This window comes from Adiantum capillus-veneris, chromosome 22, assembly GCF_014529385.1.
Source record: "Adiantum capillus-veneris isolate H3 chromosome 22, ASM1452938v2, whole genome shotgun sequence".
NCBI classification, from domain to species: Eukaryota; Viridiplantae; Streptophyta; class Polypodiopsida; order Polypodiales; family Pteridaceae; genus Adiantum; species Adiantum capillus-veneris.
The window spans coordinates 148,855,867-148,879,212 of NC_140952.1; the positions used below are offsets into that span (position 1 = coordinate 148,855,867).

A 23,346-nucleotide genomic window follows, 5' to 3' on the forward strand; every position below is an offset into this window, starting at 1 on the left:
CTCCTTTAAACAGTGACCCTGCTTCATCAAGACAAAATAGCACCTCCCTCCTTCGTTGATAATTTTAGGCCTATCTTTTCACACGATTCCTTTATGCAAGATTCCAACCATCGACTCAACACCTTGTCCTTCCATGCATCTAAGGTTACTCGAGCATGCCCCATTGGTGACTTGTCCAAAAATTGGTCAAGGATGAAGTTTGCTTACGTATCCACTTTGCTAGAAAACTTGTCCAGCAACAAGCAGCCCGCCGGCTTTTCCAACTCATCTAAAAACCAATACATGCAACCCAAAAAAGCAGTCACAATTTTTCCGACATCACCTCATACACTCTTAAAATACGCCTTGGCATTTGGTGTTCCTCGTGCAGGGAAGAATCATTGAATGAGACATAAATGACACACACACCCTTACTTCAGAGCTCACAGATTGTTCTTGACTTCCCCCAACCTAAACTCTAGATCATGCATGTCCACAGGGAGGCATGTGTAGTAGATGCAGCCCATTGATTAGCAAATTTATCCAGAGTGTGCAAAAAATAGTAAAGAATTGGGTTGACTTCATAGGTCTTCTCCCATGCAGCATCCAATTTTTCTGCTACGGTCACAAGGAGTTTTTGACATGTTACCATATAGAAATTCGTTTTGGGTTCCATGTACTTCCTAGATCTAAGTAGGAAGTAAGGAGCTTTTTGCTAGATTGAACTAGAAAATTCATAAGTTACTATATGATAGGTCTATAATTGCTGGATGGAACTAGAAACTTTCAAGTACCTCTAGATTTCCTATATAGTACTAAGTGGAGTTGCTACATAGAAGTAGTAAATCCTTGGTCTAATGCAATTACTATATAGCAACTATGTTGAGTTGCTAGTTGGAAGTAGTAAAACCCAATTCCACACAATTACTATATAGTAACTATGTTTACTTGCTAGTTAGAAGTAGCAAATCCTAAATTCAATGCAATTACTATATAGTAATTATGTAGTCACTAGTTATAAGTAACAAATTCTAGCTGGTCCAGCCCACTTACTAAGCATGACTTTCCACATCGCAATATAGTGATTACTTTATACTAAGTACTAATCATAATACGTATTCTTTTAATATATGTATGTACTATGGTACTTATACTATGTTTTATTAAGCTATTTTGTGATGTTTTTATTTTTTCTCGTAATTCATTTTTGCAAAGAAGCATTGGACTGCATTATAACTCTCATATTCCATGACCTTGAAAAAATCAATACCTAAGTTTGGGCACTTGTCTATATCATTTCTCATATCTTAGAGTTTTTTTGTCTTTTTAGAAGGTATATTGTATGGTGAGATTTTTCCAAGGAAAGTTGTGCAAGACCTATTTAGTGTGTCTACTTTCAAAGGAGAGATTGTGGTGCCATCTCTTACTTTTTTATGGTGTGATTATGAAAATACTTATTAGTGTATCTTAGAGGTGATACAAGTACTGCAAATGGTGCTACACTCCTTGAAACTCATTGCATATATATCTAGTTCAACGGGAGAATGTATTCCCTACTACAAGAGGCAATAGAATATTGAAAACTTTAAATGTCAAATATCCATATTAAGGCTTATAAATTCCATCTCCACTTGATGCTTGTCCATACATTGGGGGCTTTTTACAAGGAAGATACTCTTTGTTGTGAGATCAAATTTCTCCAATAAAAAATAAAAAATTGTATCTTTTCATAAGAACAATGATCGTCTATCAAATCAAGATGCATATCTAGAATTTGAGTTGACTATGTAGGCTTTGGAGATGATTTGCTTCATTATTTTTAGGTATAAATTGTCCTTTTTTGGAGGTAATTTGTGGAAAATTACATCCCTAGCAATGGCAAGCACTCAAAAACGGATCTCATTTGTCAAAAAGGAATAAAGATTAGAAAATAACGCACAAGGGTATGTCGGGAAATTTTGAAATTTGCGTATTATGGGAATTTCCACAAATTAAAGGAGTATTTTGGTAAATTTTCCTATATATATATATATATATATATATGTTGTTTCACATCAGGTGAAGGTGTAGTGACAATGGGAGATTGTTCATGATTGCTTATCAAAGCATGATGAGAGAGCTAAGAATGGAAGTAACCTCACAATGTGGAGCTCATGCCTTTCTGTTGTGGTCTAGTTCATTGAAGCAGGAGACATCAATCAACTTGTATTGAAGGTGTCTACGATGAAGCTAAGTGCCGATATCTTGTGTGTGTGATTCTTGGCATATGAAGCACAAGAGAAGATTGAGGAAGGTATGAGGTGAAGACACAGGAAGGTACACATCTTTTCCTACGTCGAGGGATGCAAAAATAGCGGGAGAAGCATCCTATGCCGGGCTCTCTCTCTCTCTCTCTCTCTCTCTCTCTCTAAATTGCAAATGTTAATACTTTATCAAAAATTGGAAGCATGCAGAAAAATGAACCTCTAGGCTTTGGCTATGTTACATCAAAACTCAATAACTTTTCATGTAATCAACCCTATTTAAAGGCACTTCTAATGAGCTGACATACATCAAGTTACATCAACAAGGCGATATGGTTATCGATTCATGATGCTTCAATTCCTCCTTTCCTTTCTTGTGACCCCCAATGTAAAGCCAATCTCTCTCTCTCTCTCTCTCTCTCTCTCTCTCTCTCTCTCTCTCTCTCTCTCTCTCTCTCTCTCTCTCTCTCTCTCTCTCTCTCTCTCTCTCTCTCTCTCTCTCTCTCTCTCTCTCTCTCTCTCAAGTGTGATCAATCACCATACTTTAGCGAATTGGATAATTCCAAGACATGCCAGATTGATATCCAAACATTCAAAATGAGATGAATATCAACTGTAATTTTTTGACCACAGAAGTATAGATACAAAATGGGAATTACACCATGCAGACACTGGAGGAAGATATCATGTATGCAATAGCATTGTCACACTCCGTTGCCTGCACTCATTAAATGCAAAGTTTGTTAGTCATCTCAAAGCCATAAAACACCTACGAATTCTTCTGCAGATTAGGTCCATCAATGTAGCTGTCAAGCTTTCTCACCACGCAAATGTGGCCGCAATCTACAAGCTGCACAAAGAGGGTATAGGATGGTAGTTTCCCAATTTATTGGCTTGGGAACATCTCAGAAGTGTTTGGGTCACATATCCGACACTTCGCGGGGCACGGCTCACCACACATCCCAATACAAGGATGACCACATTTTAGAGCTTTGCCACAAGGTGTGTCACATCGAGACCTTGTGCATATAGAACTGCAAGGAAGACTACAAGAATAGTGTTCACACATCCAGGACATGGCAATTAAGGTTTCTCACAAGCATGGGACACAAGGTTTCTCACAAGTATGGCACAACGCTCATGCACACAACAATTAAGGCATGGTTTCTTGAGGCCACAGGGCTTGCATGGTGCACCACATGGCAACTTGCATATGTGGAAACAGGGCAAGGGAATTGCACATGGGTGGTTTCAAATGCTCACACGCTGCTCAACTTGGCACCTTGCACACGTACTACTGCAGCTTTGTCCACAAGGCAGCTAATGAGAGCAAGGGTAGGAGCAAGACTACCACAATCCTGAGGTTAGTCGATGGCATTGTATAATAGCTTTATGGCCGCAGAGCAAGTTCGCATCGACCATCGAACGACATTGTATTGAGGAGATATGTTCCGCTAGACTGCATACCACCACCTGAATGTACCTTTGCATTGCAACTCATAATTTTTCTGTTACTGCATTTTGCTTCTGCGACATGACCGCAAGCTATCTGCATGCTGAGAGAGAGAGAGAGAGAGAGAGAGAGAGAGAGAGAGAGAGAGAGAGAGAGAGAGAGAGAGAGAGAGAGAGAGAGAGAGAGAGAGAGAGAGAGAGAGAGAGAGAGAGAGAGAGAGAGAGAGAGAGAGAGAGAGAGAGAGATATGGCTTGAGCCATTGCAACCCTAGCTGTGCGTGGTGGTTCAACATGGTATCAGAGCCTCACGAAGATAAGCGAGGAGTTTTGCAGTACCGAGAGCTCTGCATGATAATGATATCATGGAATTGAAACATCACAAAAGATTACGAAGATGTCTGTAATACTATCATGGCGTCATGAGTCTGCCTGTAGTGTGACACAACTTCATGAGGAGCATGGTTCAATCACGTAACCATGAGAGATTATTTTGTGCCAAGATCCATGACTCATGATGAAATTCTACAGCTCAAGTTCCCTTACATTGATGCCCTTTTGAAGAGCTAGGATCTCCTTGACAAACTATATCATCGTGAGTTCTTTTTCTCATCTCAACATCTTCCATTGCCACTTGTCTTCAAGATGCAAGCATAGGTGGTGATTGCTGTAACGGTAGATGGTCTAACATGCTCTTTCTAACATTGAAGCTAGCATTCCTATTGCAGAAGTTAAGGCGTATGACAAGGTTCTCTTCAGAGGGGAAATATACAAAGTTGGCTCTGATGTGGTGGTGAAGGTTGATGATATAAATCAACAAGTAGAGGAAAGGGGCCATTGGAAAGCTTGTATAACTTCTTTTTTCTCTATGCAGCATCAAGGAAAGTCCATGCTTTTCTTTGCAGGGAGATACTATAAGCAATGCATTGTAGGTGATACTCATTCAGAACGATTACTTATTGATACAGTTACAGGAATGAGTGTCCTTGAAAAGATACCGTTGCCCTTCACTTGGGATTGTATTCGCCCAATCTCATCTTTGCTACATAAGTTTATTCCAATGCCATTATCGCGAGGACATAAGTTCATAGCTTATGAAGTGAAAGACTTAAAGAGAAGGGATAGATTGCTAGAGGAAGGACAATGTGGAAATGTTCCTTTATGGCTCCTAGAGCATGATATAGTAAAAGTATGCATCGAAAATGGAGGTGTGGAACAATTGAAGCATGCCGTGGTCAGGGAAATAAACTGTGAGGAAAAAATGGCAAAGCTTGCTATACTAAAGCCTCCTATGCATCAAAGCAATATTTGGAAAGTTCAAATAGAGGAGAATGAATGGAGAAGTTGGGATAGTTGTCTGTTTCTGCTCGAAGGTTGGGTTGTAGTGAAGAAGAAGAAGATCACTAAGCTAGGGGAGCTTGATCGTTGGGTACCTATTATATGGCGCTCCAATGAATGATTATATTTTGTAATTCACTATTTGAACATGTCTAAAATGTGTCAAGTTTACATTTAATTTTGTACCCCACTATTTGAGCATGTATACAATGTGTCAAGTCTATATTTAATTTTGTAACCCACTACTTAGATATGTCTATATTGACTTAAGTCTCTTTTTTTTAAAGTGATTTAATTTTTTTTATTGGTGGTTGTTAATTATTTTTATATGTGTGTTCTTGTCTCACTTTGTTAGGGTAAATATGAGTTGTCCGCAATCTATTTTAGCTGCATTGCTTTCGAAACCTCATGATGAAGCTCTCAAAGAGTTGAGTGTATGGAGAGCCAATTATGCTGGGAACAAAAGAATTTTAGGAAATCCTACTAGCATTACTACACATGGGGATCCACCTTGTGCAACTAAATATGATCCAGAGATATATGACCAGGTGTTTAGACCTCCACCTCCCACACATAGAGATGGAGGGAAGCTTTATGGTAGAAATTTTCTTTTGAAGTATCATCCGGATCAATATAGAGTGTTATACTCTAACTATGGGGAGGTGGGAAAATGGTTTGCAAAAGTTGACTCTATTGGTGACCTTCGAAACAATCTTGAACGAAAGAGTCAAGTTATGAGCATCATTGGAGACAACATAGGCAAACTCAAAGACATTGTCATAGATGGAGCGTCTTATCCTTGGAAGGAGGAGGATATTTATTTATGGTGTATCAAGTCTCTTGCCGCTAAGCGCAAGTATACCAAACGAAAGGCCCACCAATCAACGTCTTCCTCGAGTGGATCTACGGTATGGTTATTTAATGCATTAATAAAGATATGTTTTTTGTGTGTTTTATACTTACAAGATATTTTTAATGCAAATATAGTCCATAAATAATGATTTACATGATAAGGATGTTGGGATGCAACATGGAGAATCCAATGACTTGGATAAAGATGATTCTCCTAACAAAATGGTAAGATAGTTAGCATGAATACTTAGTGGCTTATTTGATGCTTTTTTTCATCTACATTTTATTTTCAATAGGTAGAGAATGCTCACGATGACAATGCTTTGGCAAAGCTTACTGACATGGATACTATTGTGGTAATTGAAAACAAGATGGAAAAGGAGGCACCAGCTAATGTGAGTCATTGGTTACTACACATCTTGAGCTTCTAAATGTGTGTTCTTAAACTTAAATTTGTTTATGGTTTATTTATGAAAACTTAGGAAGATGTAGAAGTATATATTCCAGAAATTCCTTGGCAAAATAATGATGAAGAAAATGATGCTTATGAGGTATGTTCAAAAGTACTCTCTCTCTCTCTCTATCTATATATATATATATTTATTTATTTATATTTATATTTCACTTAAATTATGATTATTTTTTATTTAGGAGTATCAAAGATTTATATCAGATGGGAGCTTTGGGGTTGCTTTGGAAGAAAAAAAATCTTATGAGAGTTCACATGGTGTTGATCATAACCATGTAGAGAACAAGGTTTGAGTTTGAAGTTATGTTGTTTGATGCATAAAATACATTTTTTGTATTGCTTGATTATTGTGATTGTTTGGTATATAGAAAATGAAAGATAACACTTCAAGTGAATTTTGCGATTCAAACGTAGATCTGCTCTCTAGAAAAAGTGTGCGAAAAAGAAAGGTATGCTAGTAATATATTTGTGTTGAGTAGCTTGATCGATATTGGATTTTACTTTCTTTTATAAGTTGTTGTGTGTCGTGTTTTTAGGCTACGAGTAAGCTTCAGGAGCTTCTCAAAAAAAAGGAGAAAGCTTCAAAGGTTTCCAATAACAAAAAGAAAAAGGTAAATTGGTTAAGTTAAGCTATATAAATGAAATCTTGGTAACTAGGATTAAAACTATATTGTTTTCATGTTTAGGAACTATCAAGTGGATCCAGAGAAGAGAGTATTATTGATGAAAGCTCTGTTTTAGAAAAAAAGGTGTGTATTTTGTTAGGTGTACTACTTGCACTATACTTTGACTAATACACATAGAGTTTAACTAGAAGATGACTGATACTCTTTGTTATTTTTTTGTAGGCACGAGAGTTATGTGTAAGTGATAAAGAAGCCATTCTAATGAAATGTCTTGGTACTAAGAAGGTTGAAGACATTTATCATCTTGTAAAACCTACTTATACTGCTCTCAAAAAAACACATTCCTTCTTCAAGAGGAAGACGGGTGACACCAATTCTTTTACCATGTGTGAGGATTTAGTGACTTGGCTCTTAGTGAAGAGCATAGTTTGTATCAATTTTGATAAGGTAGGAGCTTTGTCACTCAAAGATGTGGAGTTGGCAAATGAAGATTGAGATTTGTATCTTTGAAACTTTTATGTGTTTGAAAGTGACATTATCTTATTGAACTTTCATATTTGGTTACATGTACCTCTCTTGTTAAGTTGATTAAATCATTTCCTGAATCACTTAAAGATTTGACTTAGCATACATTCTACTAGTTTAGATTTTCTATATGTCTACCTAGTTTAAATTTTCTAGGTCATTAACTAGTTTAGATTTACTTGGTGACTTATTAGTTTGGATTTGCTAGATGATTAACTAGTTTGACACACTAAGGTCAAACTAGCAAGTGTAAAGAGTTTCTAGTTAGATCTAGCAACTTAGTTACTATATGGTAGTACCATTTGCCATATAGTAACAAACTTACTAGATTGACCAACTAGAAACTGTCTCACAGTTGCTAGTTTGCACTTTTACTAGTTGTGTGTATTCAAACTAGTGAATCATCTAGCAAATTTATATTTTTTTCTATATGGTAACATGTCAAAAGCTCCTTGTGGGTCGACGAGAACCATGATCTCCCTGCTTCTCTGCGACCTTGTACCTTGGGCCACCCGAAGCAGCTAGATCTGATCTTGCAAACGGGCCTCCCGCTCTTGGGCCTACAGCATCTTCTACTCCCCCTCTTGGGTCTGTAGCATCATCTTCTGCTCCCACTCTTGGGCCTGCAACATCATCTTCTTCTCCCCCTCTTGGGCCTATAGAGTCATCTTCTGCTTCGCTCTTGGGCTTATAGCATCATCTTTTGCTCCGGCTCTTGGGCCTACATCATCGTCTACTCCCGTTCTTGGGTTTGATGCATTAAGGAGGCCAGACATGGTCGGGAGCCAGACACCACTACTTGCCTTCCTGATCTTGGTCATGACACAAGAGAATTCGTGATTGGATAACCCTTGGTTCACTAGATATCAGTGAGTTCAACATTAGAGGTATTACGACCGAAAGAGAGTGGCAGAGGTCCAAGCCCTTCAACAATAGTGGGGACATCGCCTATGATAAAAGAGAGAAGAGCACAAACAATAAGCAAAAGGATATCCAAGCTACAACAGAAGAGAACAAGCAGACCACTCACCAGCTATGAAGTGCTCAAAGGATTCTTGGAGGTCCTCTTTGAGTTCAGGATCCATAGCTAAGTCAGTGTTTCTGACATACATGATTCTCTCTCTCTCTCTCTCTCTCTCTCTCTCTCTCTCTCTCTCTCTCTCTCTCTCTCTCTCTCTCTCAGGATGTCCATTGTCACCAACTCTCTTTGGTCTATGCATCGATCAATTGGAGCAAATGGTACTTGACCTCATGCAAGAAGAAGGCATTGGAGAGGTCACTATTTTCAATGCGATAATCATGCTTTTGTTGTATAGGGATGATGTAGTGCTTCCAGCACACACATTAGAGGATGCACAAAAGCTTATGGTTGTTCTTGAGAACTTTTTCTTGCATAGTGGGCTGATTGTGAATGAATACAAAACAAAGGTTATGCTTGTGAAAACCAACCATAAGGAGAAACCATGCATTGTGTACAACAATGAGACACTTGACCTTGGCCTTGAGGTTCTGGCCAACCACAAGTGGTATGAGTGTGCTATGCGTCATTTGGAAGCCGGAAAGCGAGCATATTCTGCATTTGAGAACATGTGCAATGCGGGAAAAATCAAGTTTTGGGTTCTCAAGAAGTACCCTTTTGACACATTGGTCACACCGGTTCTTCTTTATGGAGTTGAAGTGTGGGGCGGGAGCATCTCAAAATCTACTTGGAAAGAGTTTGAGAATGTCCAAAAGCATTTTCTTACAAAATTTCACGAAGTTAAGACACAAACACCATATATGCTCCTACTTCTTGAGTCGGGATCTCTTCCAATTGAGGTTATGGGCATGGAAAGGGTTGCAGAGTACATGATAAATATGCATCAAAACCCCTCACATCGACTTCTTACAATTGCATGGGAAGCAAGCAAAAAAGTTCAAAAGATGCATGAAAGAAAGATCTTGAGCACAGGATGGATGCAAGATAGAAAGAAGTGGTTTGGAAGGTGGGATGCATTACACTTGCTACATGATGCCTCAATAGACTCCCAAGTGAATAAAGCTTTTCCACAACGCCAATGTATTACGGCTTGGAAGAAATCTAGGGGGTCACACTTCATACATTACACTACCCATGTTGCCCCAACTACATAACCATGTTGTTTGTTGAAAGAGTAAACTGTACTCACCCTTACATGTTTGAACCTATCCCCTTGTCATCGATACGCACTATTGTAGTCAAATTGAGTGTGCACATTATGCTCATTGCAAGTTTGAGAGTTTGAGTACCACACACTACTGGAGTTCTCAACGTTTCGTCACATCCGAACTTCCTTCCCTCATATTTTCAGCCATAACTTAGACCTACACACTTTCCTCTCCCAGCCACAGTGTGGGCTCTCGATTGCAACCCTCATCACCACAATTTTGGAGCATCGAGAGTGACTCATCACCAGCCACACACATACTACATCACATGTAACTTTGGTCCCATAGGTCATATTTGACCTCTGAGGACGATAATAAAATCTCTCTCTCTCTCTCTCTCTCTCTCTCTCTCTCTCTCTCTCTCTCTCTCTCTCTCTCTCTCTCTCTCTCTCTCTCTCTCTCTCTCTCTCAGGTGATGGACAAGGACGAGTGTAAGCACCGATGCCTCTGGCGAGGCCATAGGCGGGAGGCCATAGGCAATGGGGGCAATAGGCTGGATGGGAGCAAGGTGGTGGACCAGGGCTCGGGAAAAACTAAAATTTGAGCTAGCAAAAAAAAATTATCAGCCTAAGGCAGGGTACACACTACGGCAGTGCCCGCTACTTTCTCATGCATTCACCAATCATGCTCGTCCAACCGTGAAAAGGTGCCTGCTGTACATACACACCGCCAAACATCCTCGTTCACCAATTCCTTACTGAAAGCTAGATCGACACAAAAACGCAAGTGGATTTGAACGGGACCTTGTCGCAGCCCAAACATGGCGTAGACGTTGCCAATTTTCTTTGACCAATCAACACCTTCCTTTTTCATTTCCTTAAAAAATGGCAATGTGTAAAATACACACTTAAAGCCCACCCTCCATTTTCCATTGGGCCACCATGTTTTCAATGGGTGCCCATTTGAAAATCGCGATGTGTAAGGTCCCTAAGGCATGATATCAGAAGCGAGCGGATTCTTCCATGCCTTTGCTCCAATGTGATAAAGCACCCATGGAAAGATTTGCATTTGAATGTGCTGCAAGCAAACACTTACTTTGTAAAATTACCACAGCAGAATATTGTGGTAGGCGAGGGCTAGTAGAAGAGCGCGTTAGAACTTAGGATCGAACAACAACCAAGCGTGCACCTCAACAACTAGCTTGTTGCAGCCGCATGATAGAGACATGAGATGTGTTATCATTGGGGATAAGACGCATTGCAGCTGGGGGCCGCTCTAATATTTGCCCCCTTACCTTAAAATGAAACGGCTTGACATAATTTGAAGAGGCAAGAACCTCCTCAACCTCAAATGAGATTGAAATTTTCCCTTTCATCCAATTTCTAGACTCCTTGCAACAGCGTAAAGAAAGATGGTAATTAACTTCTACAACATCATACCATAGTGCAAAACTATAAATTAAGAGAAAAACAATCGAATTTTACCTTAGCCCCTTGTAAATTTGTAAAACCTCTAAAATATGCTCTTGCATTACTAATATGCAAACATTTAAACACAAACCAAATAAACACAAAACCTCTAAAATTCGAATTCAGACAATGATCTAAACCAAATTAACATAAATGGTATTTGCATCATAGAAAGATTTAGTAGTAGAACGATAAATTGAAAGTTGAGGGCCCAAGCTAAGCTTCAAGCCTTCAAAAGTTCAATCTTGGCATAATCTAATAAACTAAAGTCATGCCTACCCAAAGAGAGTATAACACTTAGAAAAAGGCATAAATTACGAAAGTGAGTACTTTCAACTTGAATTTAAACATGAGGGAAGATACAAACCCTGTGTCCTCAAGAGTCAACTATTAGCTAATAGAGTACCAATTCTCTACATACCAAAAGGATCTACAAACACTTGTCAACTACACATGAGCGAGATTAATATGACAATTTGCTATGTGTCAATTGCAAACCATAATTATCTACAAAAAAAAGATTGACCATAAGAGGAGAGAAAAAGGGAATTGAACCCCATCACCATCTTAGATGGCTACTCCAAGCTCTCTTGGGGAAGAGGAAAAATAAGTGCACTTCAACCAAGAGCATTGGCAAAGTTTATCCACTCCATCTTTTCCCAAGACTTTGTAATTCCATACTATTACACAACTTTGTTTTTATGAGGGTGCGTGCACTAAAGACTCGTTCACAAATGGCATTAGAAGAACATTGTACCAAAGCAATTTGTCATAGAGTCAAAATGTTGGGATAAGAGTCTCTCCATGTTGCATTGCATGCTATTGCAGATGCAACATCGAGGAGGCTAAAGTGCACCCAAATTATAGATGCTTGTTGTTTAAAACTACGAAATTCATTGATAAAATCATCCTCACTAATCAAAGGTGCACAATTCACTATTGCCAAATGATTTTTCCTTATCATAGAAAGAGGCAATTTTCTAAGTCTCCGACTTACCACAATCCTTGAGAGCTTTCTCGAGCGTAGGATGTTATGCAGGTATTAAAACTCATAGTTTTCTTAGTACAGAGTTATCTAAAAAACTAGATTCAAGATTTTTGATGATTTTCTGTGCAAACAAAACCTGAAACTCAAGAGCTTGAGTTAAATCAACTCCAGGTACATCTCTGTCTATCTCGATATCAAAGTACTTGTTTCCATGCAGGGCTCCTCTCAAAGTACTCGACCTTTATTAGATCCATACTCCAGCAAGAAGAGGGCGAGGAGAGGGGAAGTGAAGAATCTTGCTAATTTAATATCATCCAATCCATTATGTTTATTTATGTTGACTATGAGTATGTCTGGGCTCCCTTTTAGAAATTCAGATGGATCCCTTGTCACTTGTGCCTGAAAGATGGAAAATGTAAAATATCTTGTACGTGTAGCAAATAAACGATAGCTTGGGACAATTCTCTCTCTCTCTCTCTCTCTCTCTCTCTCTCTCTCTCTCTCTCTCTCTCTCTCTCTCTCTCTCTCTCTCTCTCTCTCTCGTATTCTCCCCATTGCTCTACAATTCCACATTGTTGACTTTAACATTGTATCAGAGCTCCATGGTTGATGACCTTGGGAGGAATTAGGGGCAAAGAAGAGTAATGGAAGGAGTGGCTACAACATTTTAAGACCCCTTGACCATTGGCAACATTTTCCCATCGGCAAGTTGGAGTAGCATTTTGATGCTGGCAACTTGGTTCTTTCAGGAGTGTCCTGAGAGGCAGGCATGATAGATCCCTTGGGTGTCAATTGGCATGATGGACACAACAATTTTGGGAATTAGGGGCAACAACAAACCATGTCTATAAGACTACAGGATACTAGACCATGCAACTCTCCATGCGACCACACCCTATATAGGCCCTGTGTGCTAATAATAGGCCCCCCTTCAGCGCATGTCCGTCCTGACCGTTGGCTTGCCGCCTGATATTACCCTAGGCCTGACATTACTCCCCCTTGGAGAAGCATTTTCGTCCTCAAAAACATAAGTGATTTTATTTTCATAAGAACACTAATGTTTTCCACAGTGGCATCCATCATGGATCCAGCTATTCCTTTTATCGGAACATGGTTTAGCAGGAGGTTCAATGAAACCAAGAGTAACATCTTGATTCTCAACATTGTTGTCCTTTTGCAATCGTCTTGTATAACTGGCTCATATACAACATAGCGTGTAGAGTCCATTTAGATCTCACTTGAGTATGCTAAACGAGTTAGCACAACTAAGATGTACCCGAAAGAGTACCTCTTTTCACTTTACATGAAAGTAACTTGTTGACGTAACTCATCACCCAAGTTTAAGTCCTTGACTTGTTATCTACTCGTATCAGTAAACAACCCCACTATAACCAGTGTTCAAGGTCAAGAACCTGAATTATACATGAAGAGACTAAACCTAGTCACAAACATGCTTTAACTTACGATAAGCAAACTCCAGCCATAGCACTAAATGCTTTATAATTGTATTGCTTAGTACTAACGTACGCACTTCACATATCATTTAGCACAGGATTACACTTTGTAATTTTCTTATTCTCTTTGGATAAATGATAGTACTGAGGTAATCTGCCTATCTCCCTGGATACTAACAGTATTGAGGTGTGTTTCCCCATGGTTTACAAACAGTCTTCCAAAATGACTGGTTAATAGGGATCACTGTCCCTTCCAACATTTCTGAAACATCAACAATGTTATGAATAACCATCTTGGTTAAGTGGAAAGATCCATAACCACCCAAACCGAGCCATGACCTCTATTGGTGATTAGTAGATCCAAAAGTAATTTCATAGAGATGTTGCACATAGAGTGCAAAATGCTTCATAAGAAACTTATGTGATGAAGATACATGCCGCTCCAAACCAGACTTTTCTAAACACTAGGGCCCATAACACCTAGTGTGCAGGCATTTAGGAGAACCTGCATATTCATGATTATACTTGCCAATCGTTATGGAGAATGTGATGATCCTAGCATACATGAAAGAGAAATGTAAATAGTTCTAAAAAGAATCTAAATACGTTCGATTGCCATCATTTGCAAGCCTTACTGAAACGTTTGAACTATAATAGAAGGTGAAACATAAATCACTTCTAGGTACAAAAAATGAAATATTTTCATTATCAACACTTGATATATAGCCTTGCTATATGCGTAAACAACCATCCGTTAATGTTGTTTAGCAACACTTATAACCTTAACAAGTCATTCTACACATTTGACAATTTCTGGCCCATTGAAATTGTTCATGATACAGTGTGCTCAAAATGGTCTATAAAACGGATTCGACCAGCACCTATGGACTTCGTTGCGACACATAATTGAAATAGCGGGCGTCAGTGTCAGTCCTAGAGACTCATACTCAACATGTGGAATATGTCTCAACTAAAGATGTCTAAAAGAACATCTTTCAAGTACGAAATGTACCTATGTGTGGAGGTAATTGTAAACACGTTACGACGTGCATGAGAGGGACCCTCATTAAACCTGCTCCATGTTGGCTAAACTAAACTCTTTGAGTTCCTAGACCATGTTGTATCCCATGTGACAAGATGTGCCAAATCAATCCCTATAAACATTTATTTTGGACACTATGACCCAAAATTCTTGGGTCTTTCATGGCCTTGTCATCTCTCTGAAGAGAGAAAATGGATGAAATCATTCAATCTTATTCATCCGACTTGAAAAAGTCAAACAAAGTCTATTAAAAAATGAAACAAAACCAAGAGATTAGTACCTAGAGGTTGAACATAGTGTTCACTTACCTATAGGCAAAGGCACCTGGCCAAATTTCATGCCTGCAGAGGCCTAGGAACACCAATTGAAAATTAGTGAAATGCAAGCAGTATTGCATATGTAACCTTGGGTGTTGGCTTTGCAATCAGAACCCTTTGGTTATAAACTTGGGTGTTTCCTTAGAAATTCAAACTCCTTGGTTATCATCATCATTCCCAAACTCCTTAGTTAGATGCTGCATGAAAACTACTCAACCTAGTAGTCGATGATGACCAACAATGTCTATCATGTCTAATAGTGATGAAAATTAACTTTGAAAGTTGAACTTGTCTACTACCCTTTGGCACATTGCAAACTTCTTTCCTTAAAAGTACAATTGTGATGAGATCAAGCTGTGATTCTCAACATATACGGAGTGATTGTGTAGTAGCTGGGTCATACCCTTGAAAATGCCACCCCTAGAAACAAAATCGATGCTGCAACTAAGCAACATATAGTCTACAGTTGGAATCATATTCACAACCAAATAGTGAAGGAATCTGCTTCCTCCATGAAAAGAGATTACCTATGTGAAGGCTCTCTTAAGCTATTCATGTTGTTCCATGAATGACTGGCTTGATAGCAAGGCCATGCCTAACTTACTATCCTCATGAAGTATAAAATTTATTGGTTGCACCTTCTACATAGTGCCAAAGATGTGAAGTGCATGTCCCTATATACATATACAACAATCACAAGCCCATCGAGCAGCCTCAAATCATCGGGAACAAAGTAGCTAGTATTATTGCAGAAGCGTAAATAATATTTTAGTGGAGAAAAAATCCAGTATATCAGCATGCCATGCATGCATATCAGAAGAATATTGTAAAAATCCCTTGGCTATAGTGATAGTCTCAACCGTGTGAGCAACTGTTATGCGTGCCCTACACCAATACACTGACATGGATACATCATAGTTCATTGTTACCAACCATAAAATGTGATTCTCAACAGCTTATATCCACTTATTGCCAAATATCGGTGCCATTATCTTTGATCTAAAATGAATGGATAATACTGTGGCACATAATAGAAGCCTTGCTTTACATGAAGTCTATCAAAGCACTTTGCTTTGCGCATTGTGCTTCTCATGGATTCTGCCAAAGCACTTTGCTTTGCACAGTCGAGAAATGTTGTACATGAAAAAAGTTAAAAACATGAAAAAGAAGTTAAACTTGAAATGTACTAACCTTGTTGCCCCTCAAAGCTAAGTTACTTGCTCTTGATTCTGGCTCCTAGCCATGTATGCTAAAAAATTTGGAGATATTGGAGATCTGTGCATACCCTGTGGGCTTGGTTCAAGCCGATCGCTAGTGAAAAAAAAAATTCATACATGTTGCAAAGTTTCTCCAAGTTCGTATGCTTGATAGCATATTCCAAACTTTCGGAGTGCCAATGGAGGTTGTCTAAAGTGAAACCATGCTTCCTAGAATTGAAGTCCATCAAAAAGATGAGTCAGAATTGATTCTGAGTGTTCATAACAAACATATGCTTCGATTGACACACAAATTTCAAGCAAAAGAGAGTCCTTATCGAGCTTGCGTAGAATATCGGCCTTGCCAAAATACATCGTAAAGAATCCTTAGATTTGTCAATATTGAAAGAGATAGCAGTTGCAGCTTAGCTATCACATGTTATCTCTTGCCAAACTCTACTTGAGCGAAGCAACATTTGCTTGTCAAGTTGGTAGTGTAGAAAGTCCTACAAAAGTGAATAAGTGCAAAATAGAAACGTAAAATTAACATACTTATTGATTTTGGAAACTCCGATCGTTGGCACTGGAGTTCATAGTATAGTTGTTGATGTCAAAGCGCGTCTGCCTTGTACGGATTTTTCCCGCACTATGGAAAGCTATGTTGTGGAGTGACCATGCATCCAATGTAGAAACAAAGATATAGAGCCATGCTCCTAAAATCCTTGTTTTCCATAGTTTTGAAAATAGTAAGATAAGAGGTGTCTACACAAGTCGGACGTGTAGGAGCCCCATACGAAGTCCTACTCCATCTGAAAAACATGATCTATGTATGTTGGTCATACAAAGACGTGCTCTGATTTTTCTTTGATCATGTCCATCTTCCTAATTGAGATCCTAATATGATTGGATTTGAAAAGAAATAGAGCCTTGCTCGTCTTTGTATAATGTCGTTGCTTGAGATTCCGGTCCATGCTTTCAACCAACATTAGAAAATTTTGGAGGTCATTTGGAAGGCCTTGTAAGAAATTGTATTTCTCTCTCTAGAAACTTTTTTTAAAATGCACTTGCACCTTGTGAGTACGTCCAAAAGGACAACCAGACACTCTAAAAAGTAGATTTATATTCCCAATCGTCCTTGAAAACGGTCACTGTTTTATTTAATGCGAGCGTCTTTTTCAGGAGGCAGGTGCGACGCATTCAATGCAGCTTACGTCATCACTGAAACTTGAAAAGTCACAAACTGTCAAATAGTGATAGATTATGAGGCTTTTGACACCACCAATGCGTCCGGAATGCCAAAATACCCTAAAAACGAATGTCTACTTGTCTCATTCCGACATCCGGAGAGGCAAAAAATGTCAAAAAACCCCAAAAAATGGGCTTTTTACTTAAGGCGCGCGAGGAGGCATTCTAAAATTCTAGAATGCCCCTCTGCACGCCGTTAGTACAAAGATCCTTTTAGTGGTTTTTGGACAATTAGCTTTCAAGAAAGCCCCTTTTTAGAGGTTTTTTGACATTTTCCTCTCAAAAAGCTCCCTAAAAGAGGAAAAAAGGGGCTTTTTACTAACGGCGCGCGAGGAGGCATTCCAAAGTTTTGGAATGCCCCCTCGCGCGCCGTTAGTAAAATGTTCTTTTAGGGGTTTTTGACATTCTTTGCCTCTTTGGATGTCGGAGCGAGGCAATTGGACATTCATTTCTAGGATATTTGGGCGTGCAGGACGCATGCATTGACAATATCAAAAGTTTCAAAATCTTCCACCACTTGATAGTTTTGTAACTTTTTGAGTTCTAGTGATGACGTAAGCCATATCAAATGCACCGCATCTACCTTCTGAAAAAGGTGCTCGCATTAAATGAAAGAGAGTGATCGTCTTTAAGGACCACTAGATTATTAAATGAGGAGAGGGACACCTTTTATATTTTTGTTAATATCCATCTATTTTTCTACGTAACGTAGGCTCTTCTCTCATTGGAAGAGCTTATTTTCCTCTCTCTTCGAAAAGGCCCTCCAAAAGACCTCCGAAATCTCCTAATGCTTTGTTACCCTCCCCTCATCGAAATTGGGAAAAGGTTTGTGCTAACACCGGCTTGATGAATGTAATGATTTCATTTCTATGTTGAATCTGTGAAAATTTCAGGGCTTCCCAACAACTCAATCAATTCATGCTAAATCTACAAGCCCTTGGCGTGGGCCACAACTCTTATGTGGGTAGGGTGGGTATGAAATTAGGGTACCTTTCCTGTTGAACCCAACATGGGGCATGTGACAAAACCCTTAGGTTGGACTTTAGGGCACCCCAAAAAACAAGAAATGTGTAATTTTTTTTGCAGTGATGGTTGCCGCTTACGCCGATGACTAAGGCCTCTACAGATCCACCCCCTTGCTCAGGTGGCAGCGATGTAGAAACGAACTTTTCATATCTCGCCGTTGCACATCGGCCAAGCCTAAGCATGGGACAAACGCTGCAGGTCGACCTCAACCTCGTGTTTTACACAAGGCTGCATGCTCTGCAGGTCATCGAGATTCCTCTGTCAAGCCGCCCTGAGAATTAGGAGACCATGTCCATGACCTTCCCCCCTTCTTGGGAGGAAAACATTCCCACGGTTCCTCCATGGCTTCTAACTTGATGACAATAATCCCGCCATGAATAATCAAGAGGGAGAGATCCACACCAAAGCAGCTTTTTATATATATATATATTGTGAGGTCCCTACCCCTTGTCGAGAGGAGCGGATCATCTTTGACAGGTCTCCAATCCTGAGAAAGAATAACCAACAGACATTGCCTTAGCTACCACATAGCCACAGGCATGAATCGTTAGTGAAGGATTGGTCCTATCTGGCTATGGCGGAGCGTGACCACCATAACCCTATCTAAAAACTATCTATAATAAATTATACCTAAAGGTATAAATCTTGGAGTGACCAATGTGTGCGCTTTTTTCTCCATGTTTCAAAAGCACAATCGCCAAGGCTTGTCTCTTTTTAGATTTATGACTATTAAGAAAAACAATTCCTAGCGTTGGAAAGTAACCCGACTCACCGGGTCCACCCGCCCATAGAATGATACCATGAGGGTATCATTCTCCCACTTTCCACACCACACTCACCCTTCATTTGTTATCTAATTACTACCACACTATTTAAACATACATGTTCCTTTACTTTATATATGATATTTGTTCGTTAAAATAGCCCTTCAAATAGTATTACAAACAATAATCAAACAAGAAGTCATCCAATTTTAAACCAACAACCCTTGGATTAGGTTCACTTAAGAATATCTATTGGCGCTATTATGTCCGGTCGGTATATACATTATTTATAAAAACCCTTGTCATCATGAGCGTCCCATACCGCTAGACAAGTACTCATTCTGCTAATCTGGACGTACTCCCACCACAGCAACAACTGTGCCAATCTGGACGTCATCCTGACGCCACGGCAAACAAAATTGCAGTATCCAGTTAGGCTAATGTGGGTGTACTCCCACCACAGCATCAGCTGTGCCATCTTGGGCGTCATCTCATGCCTCAGCAACTGCCACATATTGTCAGTGCTAATAAGTAGAGATACTTGAGAGAAACCATACCGAAGGTTTTGGACAAACATTCTTTCCTATAGCAACCAGTTTAACCAGACATTGTTTCCTACTTGTCAAACATATGCCGAGTTCTTGGGGTTAAGCCTCTTGGTTTTGGTCAGTGTTTTCTTTTCATAAGGTAAATAATATATTTCTATGGTCTCGCATATGCAATGATGCATAACTTGAAACTACAATTTACTAACCTATACCATAGCTTCGAGTGATCCGATTGGTGGAGACATAGCATGTTCCGCAGGAGTTCCCCCATTACTTGTACCGGCTCCATGATCATTAGCGCCTTGGGTTCGAGCATGCTTTGGAGCCATTTCTTTGTACTACACTTACGTTATACACTTAGACTTACTAATCCACTAGAGTTTTTGCTCTCTTAGTGGTTTGTGGACACCTTGTCTCTAAGAGAAGTGGCAGCACTTCGTGAGCACTATAGAGGCAATCTCTATGTTTAAAGTGTGAGTATGGATGTTGTATTTATAGAAGAAAATAAAACGTCCAACTTTTTTCTCAAATTTTTATTTTTTTTTAAAAGAATTCCTAAAATTCATACCCGCGTTTTTGGTTCCCTTGTGGTACCCATCAGCTTCATCAATTTGTCCTCATCATCAATAGATAAGGCCACACATTCCCCCCTCATTAAGATTAGTCAAGACTAGCCTCTCCTTTTCATGTGACAATGTGTCCCACTTAGTCCCCTGCTATGTGAGTCCAGGTGAGTCCATGTGCATTCATGTGTCATCCATGTGTATTCTTTTGTCTTTATAATTATTTTATTTATTTTCTTAATGATAATTCACTTTACATTTTCAAGTTAAACTTTACAGTCTTATACTAACTTTACAGTAGTAAGAGAAAATTCTATAATCAGTAAATAAGTCTTGCAATAAGTTAGTTAGTGATTTGTATAGCTAAACATGTCAAAATTTTGTAGCATAAAAAATTTTAAATTCTAGGTTTTCTTAGCCTACGATTCATAATTTGAACTCGAATATCTTAAATAATGATTGATGGTTAAAAAAAATTCAAATGCGTAATAGAGCTTGTGTGAAATTCGGAAGTAGGTATAGTAGAGACCTTACATATATATATACACACACACACACACACACACATAGAGAGAGAGAGAGAGAGAGAGAGAGAGAGAGAGAGAGAGAGAGAGAGAGAGAGAGAGAAAGAGAGACCATGTGAGACCATCAAAGCATCCATAGCTACTTTCCCCCTCCTCCATGGCTCCTCCTCCACCTTGTTGTTTTACCAGTATAAGATTGTAGGAGATTGGACCATGTAACTCTCCAACTGAGAACACCCTATATAGGCCTTGGTTACTAATAATAGGGTCCCCTTGACTACATGTCTTGGCTTGGGATTGCAAATCCAAAATGATAGTGGAAAAGGCAAGCATGATGAGAACAAAAAAAGTAGTGTTTGAACTGAAGAGATTAGCAAAAGTATTGTCTCTACTTCTCTAGCAGTGAAAAACCAAGATCAACTCTCGGATATGGAAAGTGCATCCGCCAATTCTCAATTAGCAACCTCAGCATTCATGAAATCCTCATGGGGAAAGTGGCTTCATGTGTCTCTTTATAATGAAGCCAAATGCAAATTCAAGATCACAATAAAGGACAAGGAAAATTCAAGATTGCAGTAAAGGAGAAAGGCAAAGGCAAGCTTGACGAGGACGATATGGCTAGTACACAATTAGCTATCTCCGCACAGTTGGAGTCCTCAAGGAAGATGAAGATTCTCTATTTCTCTTGGGAATGCAAAGCCAACGGCAAATGCAGGAGCTCACAAGAGGACAACGGCAAATGCAAGCTTGATAGAGATAGAAGTGATCAAGGCTCAACTCGGAAGGTCAACAAGGCACAAATTACAATGGCCACAATGCCAAATTTCTAGTTAGGTGAATGAGTGCCAAAGAGTGTCAACCAAGGAGCACGTGGCAAGATCCCTTAGGTGGAGGATGAAGGCAAGCTCTGAGCGTAGGTAAGCACCCTTACACACAAGGAGTGGTTGGAATCGACCTCTATGAAACTGCAAGCTCTTGAGCTTGAGATCAAGCTCTTGGGCTCGACCAGATCTCGGTAGCCTGTTGATGAGCATCGGCCATCATGGGATGGAAGCATGATGAGGAACACCACGTGGGCTGGACGTGATATTCCCTGCACAGTAGATGCCAAAATCCATCGTTGACTGCTGCTGTTGTCAAAAATTTTAGGTCTTGGCCTTCACACATTCACACATGGCCAAAACCTTTAGCATTTGAAGAGGTGATTCACCATGTTTTTTAAGGAGAATTGTCTTGAGAACGAGTATCTCAAGGAGAATCATCTGCAACCTCGTTTGGGAGTAGAAATTGACCTTAACAAAAATTGGGTAACTTCTTCACCAATCAATTACAAAAAAATTTGCCTTCCCATAAAGTGAGACTATATATCTATCTATATGTATGTATGTATGTATGTATGTATGTATGTATATATATATATATATATCCAGGCAAGGACTTTCAATCCTATTAAGAGTAGCATGACTATGTTTGATTGAGGTCGTTCGTACTTTTTGCAATCGGCAATGCTCTCTTTCAACAATAAGATTTTGGTAGGTTACTTTATCAATTTCGACGATAAACTTGCAATGGCTCGAGATTCAAGGAAGGTCGTCACCATACACCATGTGGTCGACACGACAAGTCGATTTATGACAATGGGGTATACATATTTTTTGGCATTTTCCTTGTTTGGTTAGTTCCAATTAAGCAGTTGGCATTTGAATTTTTGGAGCAAGGTTTAGTTGCCCTCCGAAATGGGATTTTAATCATGGAGCAAGGTTCACTAACTGAATATATACAACTATATTCAAAAACACTCAGGAGTTGGTCCTTGAGACTTTTTATTATGCATGGCATGTGCTACATCTCTAAGGGCAATTCAAAAGCAAGGTTTTATTTTTCATGCTTATGGTATAATACCTCCCCACAATTTGGATTATGCTATTAGCTTATCAATTTCGGGGAGCTTTACCACTATATGGCATGCTTATCCAATGTGTACATCTATTATATTTTAAGACAAGTTTAAGGAAAAGCATCATCATTACTATGCTACTATGCTATGCTAAGCAACAAGAGTGATGATTAAGTGAGGAACTATTTCTTTCTTGCAAGAATACTTCTTCTGCTTCTTCCCTGCGAGCTCTCTTCACCTTTCAAGGTGTTTGAGGTCTTGGGACTGAGGCCGGGGATAGTTAATGCTTTCACAAAGGTTATGGGCATAATTGTGATGCATGGAGATTTCCATCTTCATTGCATCACCTAGGTCTCAAGGAACACAAAGCTTGTATTGTACCAAGTCTCTCTTTATGGGAGAATCTATAATACAAAAGTATTTTGGAGGGGGGACCGGCTCCAAGTAAATCTGGTCCTCTATTGTTGTCAATGTCTATAAGTGAGGATTGCCCCCTTCCTTGGGTAGGTCATACTTTTTGAAAAGTGGTCATCACCCTTTGAAACCAATTGTTTTAGTTGTTGGTAATAGGTGAGTATTTTTGCAAGTAGTTTTCTATTACCTTAGGTGCCTCATCGAGTTACGAGGGTGGTGAGGTACTCTCCCAAGAACGAACTTGAAGTGGTTCATCAGCTGATTCTTGAACAATGGGAGGTGTAAATTCCT

The 23,346-nt window shown here is 39.3% G+C and overlaps 1 protein-coding gene across 1 annotated transcript; it reads left to right on the top strand.

Moving 5' to 3' along the window:
• The first annotated feature begins 3,421 nt into the window (after positions 1–3,421).
• LOC147430413 (uncharacterized) lies at positions 3,422–7,451 on the top strand. Its single transcript, XM_086495137.1, has 12 exons — positions 3,422–3,585; positions 4,386–4,491; positions 4,546–4,599; positions 5,627–5,917; positions 5,997–6,086; positions 6,158–6,256; positions 6,344–6,412; positions 6,513–6,617; positions 6,699–6,779; positions 6,867–6,941; positions 7,017–7,079; positions 7,179–7,451. Exons 1-12 carry the CDS (start codon positions 3,422–3,424, stop codon positions 7,449–7,451), a joined length of 1,470 nt encoding a protein of 489 aa, XP_086351263.1.
• Positions 7,452–23,346: the final 15,895 nt, after the last annotated feature.